The 8,562-nt window shown below is 43.1% G+C and overlaps 1 protein-coding gene across 1 annotated transcript in view; it reads right to left on the bottom strand.

Annotated features, from left to right (window-relative positions):
• LOC102382887 (supervillin-like) overlaps window positions 1-7,242 on the bottom strand; it is a 36,062-nt gene extending 28,820 nt beyond the window's left edge. Inside the window, exons 1-2 of the mRNA XM_006027294.3 lie at window positions 7,189-7,242; window positions 635-788 (exon numbers count right to left, since the gene is read on the bottom strand). Coding sequence (XP_006027356.2) covers window positions 635-788; window positions 7,189-7,227 — 193 coding nt within the window. The 5' untranslated portion in view covers window positions 7,228-7,242. The remainder of the gene's footprint in view (window positions 1-634; window positions 789-7,188) is intronic.
• Between the last annotated feature and the right edge of the window lie 1,320 nt (window positions 7,243-8,562).

The following is an 8,562-nucleotide window of genomic DNA, read 5'->3' as shown; positions in this document are numbered from 1 at the left end:
ATTCAAGACAACCCTCCACTACTTAGGATTCTATACCTGGAAAATTATAACAACTTTCTAACATTTCCATATATAGAATCTAATTATTGGGGGGGGGTCATCTTATATTCAAGTAAAGACAGTAATAATGATGCCCCTGAATTTCATTTCCTACCCAAATCCTCAAATCAACACAGGAGCATTTGCTAAATATTTTGAGTGATCCCAGAAAGAAGAAAAGGAAAAAAAAAAAAGTCAGTTACAGGTCAAAAGCTAAGTTTCACAATTCTTATTAGAGACAGAACACATTCATTTTTATCTGTCAGTTATGTAACAAGGGCAATTTGATTGTGCCCTTTGGGCTAGACAGAGACAAAAATTGAAGGAGGTATGCGAATATAAACAATCTGCCATTGCTTTTTTTATTATGAGCTTTATCACTCTATGAATGCAAACACGGCAGGATAAGATGATCCATGCAAACCACAACTAGGAGTCACAGCACATGCTACAATGCCATGACACAGGGCTGAAGATAAACAGCCTTTTTCTTGTTAAATACAAATAATGTTTCTATTTAACATTAGCCCTTACTCTGTTTGGTCTAGACAGATACGTGATGGCTTATTTATATTTGGCTGCCTTCCTTACAGACCTTTTTTTACCATTCGGCCAGCCACAGTGAACTGCGTGGAGTCATTGGCTGCTCCTTTACCCTTTGTCTTCCAGGCTTCTTCTCGGGCAGTAATTTGGTGTTTTCTTTCTTCAATAGTCATTTGACTCTCCTGACGATCTGCCATTCTCTGTTTCTGGAGAGGGGAAAACAGAAAAAGAGAGAGGCTTCAATGGGAAGCCTGCCCCCAACACAAAGCAAAAGGAATACTAACTATTTTGGCCATTAGCTTCTCAAGCAAGTAAACACTGACAAGTTGCTAAGGGAAATCCATACCTACTAAAGCCCAGTGAGCCCACACTTTAAAAAGTGCCTGTGTTTTACTGTTCCATTAGGATATAAAAGACGAAACTTCAATTGGGGGTGCCCTGGGCCCCTTTCTTGCAACTGCCTAGATTCACTCAAAACAACAATTAGCTTCATTTTTTATAATGAAAAAAATCTCTATGAATATGACCAGATTAAATGGGTTAATTTTTCCAGGATTTGGTACTTTGAAATATTATTGGTAGATCTGTTTGTGTAATTTCTGAGAGGAGCTTCCAAACCTGTGAATTTGCAATAGGCACACTGGAATAGGACTAGATATGTGACTTGAGTTCAAAATTTTTAATTTAGTCTCTTGCTGTAACTCAGTTCTCCAAGCCAGCTTAGCAGCCTCGTCTCCAGAGAGGTGAATCACTTTGGGATCTGTGCCAGCTTGCTCTTTTGAACAATTTGTCTAGTAGCCAAGACCATTCCAAATGTCTTTTGTCCCACCCACAGCTTTTGCAAACTAGGTAGTTTTTAAAAGAGTGATAGTCAATGACTTTATGACAGGAAGTAGCTATGTGAAGCTAACATCTCAACAACTTCCATCCACACTGCAGACTGGAGAAGGGGTATATACACACGTAGTTTAGTTCCTGCAATGGCATAAATTCCTCCCTTCTTTTAGCTGGGTCAGACTAGAAAGTCAGACAGTTACATTAAGTGGTTGCACTATATTGGCATCAGCGGGGAAATCTCATTATGCAGAAACCTCAAACAGGATAGAGCACAGAACAGCATCACCAACTCTCAATCCTTCCTCCTTCACCCCTAGGTTCATATTTGGCATTTCCCTGGTATCCCCAATTTCTGGTATTGAGCATTTTTTTTTTTAAATTCTGAGCTGTTGTTGAAAAACATTTCTAGCCCTTACAATACAGAAAAAGGGGAAGGCAACGGTTTGTGTCCACGAAGTAAGCACATCTTCCAGTTTAAGCCAGAACAAATAAAAAGCACACTCAACATTGAGAGAGAGAGAGAGAGATGTTTTAAAGACTGCCTTGTTCAGGATTTTTGAATGCTAAAGCTGACCATGCTAAATGAATTCATCATAACTTAATGCTTTATGGGAACACTGCCATGACCCTGGGGCAAAGGAAAGGAATTTTTCTTGCAACTTTCTGAATTCACCTGGAAAGACCATGTAATTTGTCAGCAGCAATAGGAAAGAAACTAAAGAAGCAGTCCACACTAGGACTGGTACACTGCTGTCCCTGTCCCCCAACCCTTCCAGCTTTCTATGACACAACTGTTTTCTGTTCTCAGTTCAACAGAAATGCTAACAAGGCCGCCAGGCATTTCTACTATAGGAAAAATGGCAACTTAGATAAAATATTTAGAATTTGCTTTATATCACCATAATGTTCAGTCATCATGTAAGCCAGCAGTTCTCAACTGATGGACTGCAGATCCCTAGCCTGGGTGCAGTGCTGTACTAACTGCCAGTTTGCTGCTTCTGGTTCAGGAGGCACTGTGTGCAGAGCTAGTTCAGATAACTGTACCAAACTGCTTTGTACAACATCACTTTGGACTTCAGCCACCTCACCGCTGGGTCTAGAAGCCCAACAGATCAGTCTGGGATCAAAAAAGGTTCAAAGTCACTGGGTCTGAGCCATCAAGAAATAACAAGCCTATATTCACATGATACATTATATCAGGGAGGTTAGGTTTCCAGAAGGCTTTAGAAACTCTATATACAGAAACCACCCCCCTCAACACATCATAGATCTCAGCAAAACTAGAGGGGAGATGTGGACAGGAAAAGAATATCTATCTGACTGAAGGCACAAGGCAGATATTATATGCAAAATGAGTACATTATCAAACCAAGGTTAACAACCTTGTTTTATGGAAAAGGTTTATCTTTTAAAGCTACAAATGCCTCAGAGGCTGCATCTATGCTTTAGAGCTCCTAACAATTCAGAAGGACCAGACCTGGAACATTTATTATCTGTGCACTAATACAACCACAAGATGGTTAGGTGAGATACAGATCACTCAACTGGATGGAGGGAAGAGGATAAGCAGTTCCTTAAACATACATCATGTACAAAGCATCACTGGGGTTGGAGTACTTAACACTGCATAAGCCATGACATTTCTAAAAATTAAATTTCCTAACTTTTCAAACCAATTTAGGGTGATTTCATATAATACCTCACTCTCATGGGTAAAGATGAATCAGATAACTGAACTAAAATCTGATGGTTGCGTAAGTAACAGGTATCACAATCTAATGTGTTGTGTGCAAACAGAATACAAGCCTGATCAGCAGGGAGCCTGGGTTTCTCTGTTTAAAAATAACTAATTCTCTAATTTAAAATCCCCAAATCTGAATTTTTCCACAATTAAAATGAAATACCACTATATATATACAGGTATCAGTTGAACACAATATTTTATTGATATATTTACAATTTTAAAGCACGTTGGAAGCCTGCCAGCACCTCAAACACTATAATAAGATACATTCTAAATACCTATAAATGTTGGCATTTGATTTTGGGGTTTTTATCATGGAAAAAAAAAATCAGAGCTCCCCCTTCCCCCTTTGCTCACCAGGATGCAGGTGCAGCTGCAGCTGTCTCCATACCCCACTGCTTTGTGGTACTGAGCAGCCCTGATATGCCAGTGCCCTGCCCATGCCGTTGCCCGACTCATGCCACTGCCCCTCACTCCCCACTCCACAGATCCCCCCCAGCTCTGCCGGAGGGGACCCTAGGTACCAGGGATACGGGGCCAGGGACCCAGGTCCGCAGCCCCTACCCTCCCAGCACCGCTCGAGCCCTGGCTGCTGTCTGTGGGAGGTGGTGACTGCTGCGGCGGGGTGGACCAGAGCTCAGGCCCAGCTCCCCCTCCCCAGTGGGTGGCATGGCCAGAGCAGAGCCCGTGGGGGGCAAGGGGTGGGTGTAAGCTGCCTACTGTGGGCTCGAGGCTCCCTGCCCCGATGCCCACCCCCTGGGGCCTCCATGGCCTAGGGGGTAGGACCCAGCACGTCAGGGCAGAGTGGGGCTGGGCGGGGAAACTCTTTGCCACCGCTGGGAGCTCCACGCACAAAGGGTACAATGGGTACCCTATGCTGCCAGTCCTGTTGCTGCCGGGTGGGAAGGGAACGCCTCACCACAGCAGGGCAGGGCTTGTAGTGGCAGCACTGGGCTTCCCCCATCCCACTCTGCCCTGCTGTGCTGGGTCTTGCCTGCTGGGCCCTGAAGGAGAGGGCAGCAGGGTGGGAAGCATGAGCCTGCACCATGCAGCCCACCTGTGCCCCTTGCACACATCTGGGGGGCATGTGCCCACCATGTTAGCTCCTGGGAGTGTGTGCAACAGTGGGGATCCAGCCCCCCTGCCCCCTGGACGAGCCGCTTCCCACCTAGGCTCTGCGGCCGCACATTTTGGTCCCAGGCCCCATGCATGCCCCAGCTGGACAGCAGCTTGCCCAACTCCCTCCCTCGCACGGGGGCCTCAATTCCCCCCACCCCATGCCAGATTTACTGTGCAGAGCTGCTCTGCAGGCTGCCTGGCAGCCACGTGCCCGTGAACACAGGCACATGGAGCCCCCTGCCTGACCGCCCTTTTCCTGCTCCCCCCCAGCCTACAAGGGGAAACCTGCCATTTCCCACTTTTTTCTCCTTTAAAAGGAGAAAATCTGGGTTTTTCTCCTTAAAATGAGATAATCCAGTTTTTACTGTGTTTTTCTGTGGTGAATGGAAAACCCAGATCCCTGCTGATCAATAATGTATACCATATTTACTTAAATATGAGACAGGACCATCCACTACTAGATCATTCCAGCCAGGCCTTTGTCAAGCCGGGCCTTAAAAACCTCCAAGGACAGGGATTCCACCACCTCTCTAGGTAACCCATTCCTGTGTTTTACTACCCTCCTAGTGAGAAAGTTTGTCCTAATATCTAACCTAAACTTCCCTTGCTGCAACTTGAGACCATTGCTCCTTGTTCTGTCATTTGCTACCACTGAGAACAGTCCAGCTCCATCCTCTTTGGAACCCCCCCTTCAGGTAGCTGAAGGCTGCTATCGAAACGTGCCGTTTCTTCACTAGCCTTTAATGTCTGGCAAACAGCACCAGATGGGTCTGCAAACAGTTAATTCAGAATCCCTCTGTCACCCCCTCTCTCGGCTTGTTGCATACGATTAGTGTGTCACTGCCATTCATGAGATGGTTGCCCTGTGCCTCATCTGCATATAAGTTTTTGGAGGATCTCACGATTTATGACAAGAACACCAAGTTCCAGTCATAAGTGGGGGCTAATTAGCACATGGATCCTTTGTGTGTGTGTGTGTGGGGGGGGGGGGGGGGGGGGGGATGGGACAGGATGTAATATGGAGTACACACCAAGTAGTGCTGAGCTGTGGGGTCACCGTGGCTTAAAAGGCTGTTGATTCTCCTAGGGCCCAGCCCAAGTATACATCATATGATGAGCCTTTTTCCTTTGGACTAAATATGTATAGTTTGTGCTACATATAAGTAGGTATAAAAGTGCTGGTTAAAAGTGTAATTTATGGAATACCTGTGCTAAAACTTGCAGTAATTTAAAAAAAGGTGCAATGCATCAATTCTGGATGATTTAAGTCTATGGGTACCTGTGGTAATTTGCCTAATTGGTAAAAAGTGTTTCTTCCAAGGTCAGTGCTTTCAAATTTACCCCTCACTTCCATGCACTTAGCGAGAGCCAGGTCTGACAGTGAAGGGGGCAGGGGGGGGGACGACAACTGCAGAAGGAAGCAACAGCAGGGGACAGACAGCAAAGGGGAATGAGGCTACTTGATCCCCCCAGATTTATTTTCCCTGATGTAGTAGTGGGAGGGGAATAAGTTCAAGGCAAACCTCCATTAATTAGATTCTATACCTGGAAAGTTATAACAAATGTCTACATTTTCCATATATAATATATTTTCCATATAGATATATTTCAGTCTAATTATTGAGGGTCATCTTCTATTCAAGTAAATATGGCATATACTTTGTGCTGCAAAAAAAGCCAATTTCCTAAAATGAATAGAAGAAAATATTTAGACATAAAAATATTAATGATGAGCAGGAGGTGTTTAAAAATGCTGACTAAACTCCATCTTCTTTGGTTAAAGACATGTGCTGGTTAACAGGGGAGATGAGAACAATTAATACAGATAATGCAGATGGAAAAATTGTAAAGGTCATCAAAATAGGAAGAAAGTCATAGATAGGAAAGCTGACAAGAAGAGCTGAAAAGGTATCAATGAGAAAAATCTATGCCAGTAAAGTAAAAAGAACCATAAGGAAGTGTTCAATAAGTAAATCAGGAAAAATTACTGTGCTTATTTGAGTTGAAGATGACCCTGATTATAAGATAACCCCCAATAATTAGATTCTATGGATGAAAAATGTATAATTTGTTATAATTTTGTATCTTTCTGAAACATTTGATAAGGTGGGCAACACCAGTTGAGGACCATACACTTTAAAAGAGCTGAATACAAGGTTATACATCTATAAAAATCAGGATGAAGGAAGGAATTGCCCTGAAAAAGATTCAGATTTCAATTAACACAGTACAATGTTGTAGGTAACAGACTTGATCTGACTAATTATTATATGTACAAACAGAATTATTACTTCTGCATACAAAAGTATCTGTAACAGGTCTCATTAGCAAGATAGTGACTACAAGACCATGTCTAGTTGTGGTGTCCACACTTCTAAAAGAAAGTTGACAAACTGGAAACAACTATTAAAATTATTACAATTCTGGAAAACCTTGTATGAAAGGAAAACTGAAGTAGCTCCATGCTTTACTGAAGAGAGTTATGAGGCAACCAGTTGCAGTCTACAAGTACCCCTGGGAGAGGCATGTCTGACAGCCTGCATCTCTTTAATGTAGCAGAGAAAGATGCAAAGAGATCCAAAGGCTGTAAGCTGAAGGTGGACAAGTTAGGGATCAATTTTAATAGTGAGGGTAATTAAACATTGGAACAGCATACTTAGAATTGCAGTGCGCACTCCTTCACTCAAAGGGCGTGAATTAAGCTGGATCTCTCTCTAAACAATATGCTGCAACTCACAAGAGACATTATAGGTTTGATCCAAGAATTATTAGAGAGTGGCTGGCTTGCATTATACAAGTGATCAGATCAGATGATAGTCTCCTTTTACACATTTTTTCTTTGGGCTTTGTGTTACTATACTTTATGAATTGACAGGGAAGAATGGCCTACAACCAAGTAAATATACCACTCTGAACAATATCAAGTGTTCCTTGTAGGTTTCCATTCCAAGAAATGCCTCTTCAGCTTACAAAAAAATCACAGCCCAAGATGATGCGTCACCATGCAAGAGATGAAAGATTCAGTAGATAAATATATGCAGTGATGCTTAAGGCTGTCCCTAGCTGAAAGGAGAGAGAAAAATGAAGCAGAACATAAAAGGAAGCCAACTTCCTTTACAACTATACTATAAAGCTTGCAAAGAAGTGAAGAAGGAGTTGTGTAGCTTGTAATACAGAAACTAGCAGGGTCACAGTTTCCAAACACACTGCACCAGAGAATTTTAATAGATGTAACTTATGAATTCGAGTTTCTCCTGCAGATTTTTATAATAAATGGAGCAGAACAGAAAATTCCCAAACACATTCCTTTTTCCTGTTGACTAGAAGCTAATACAAGCTACAATGTTTGCTTTCTTAAGTTATTCAGGTAGTGTTTTGTGCAAACAGCATGGGGAATAGTCTTGTCACAAAAAGTCTGTCTGTGACTTGAAAATCTGATATTAGCAGTTCAGTGTTGGAACAAGGACAGGTTAGCTAAAGTTACATGGTAACTTGGTAACATATCCGTTGCCTCTGCTTCATAAACTCTGAATTTAGTCTGAAAGCATAGTCCAAAAGCTACCAGGCCCCAAATTAGAAGTCAAGAGTAACATTCATAAAAGGAAAACTTCACACCAATTGCTATAAACAGATTAACCTGGTCAAAGAAAAATGTATTTCCAAGCTCTAGAAATGTAAAATAGTTTCTCATTTGCTGACAGAAGTAAGCATCTGCATTAGTCTGAATGCAGGCAGAAGGCAGGGCAGGGTGAGACCTTGGAGTAACTCATTCAGAACAGCATAAGCTCTCGTAAGCACCAGGCCACTCATCAGATGCTGAGAGCACTGAAAGAAGGTTAAAGAGAATTTGAAAGAAAGAAAGAACACTGCATTCAAAAGTTTGTGCTGATCTGTGCAACTCTGATCCTGCTTTATACTACTGTGTTTACTCAAATCCCAGGCAAAGTCCCCTCCTCTCCAATTCAACATGGGGAAAAAGCAACCTCATTTTGGATTTCAGTATGGTCTGGGGCAGGGAGCTGCTCTAGCTCTGGCCCCAAACACCTGGAGAAAACCACTTGGTGCAGGGAGAAAAGCACAGCGGAGATTGTGTGGTGCCACCAGGGTAGGCGCAGGAGGGAGTGTGGGGAAGACCACATAATGCATGGCCCTGGGGGAAAGCACAGGGGAGACTGCACAGTGGCAGAGAGGCTGCTATAGCTCCAACTCTGGCCCCAAGCCTGGGCTGGAGTTGCCACTGCTGCAACTGCCTGACTGGGCTGGAGCCATGTGTGCTCTGT

This window comes from Alligator sinensis, unplaced genomic scaffold (assembly GCF_000455745.1).
Source record: "Alligator sinensis unplaced genomic scaffold, ASM45574v1 scaffold309_2, whole genome shotgun sequence".
NCBI classification, from domain to species: domain Eukaryota; kingdom Metazoa; phylum Chordata; order Crocodylia; family Alligatoridae; genus Alligator; species Alligator sinensis.
This window is presented reverse-complemented; position numbering and strand designations above follow the sequence as displayed.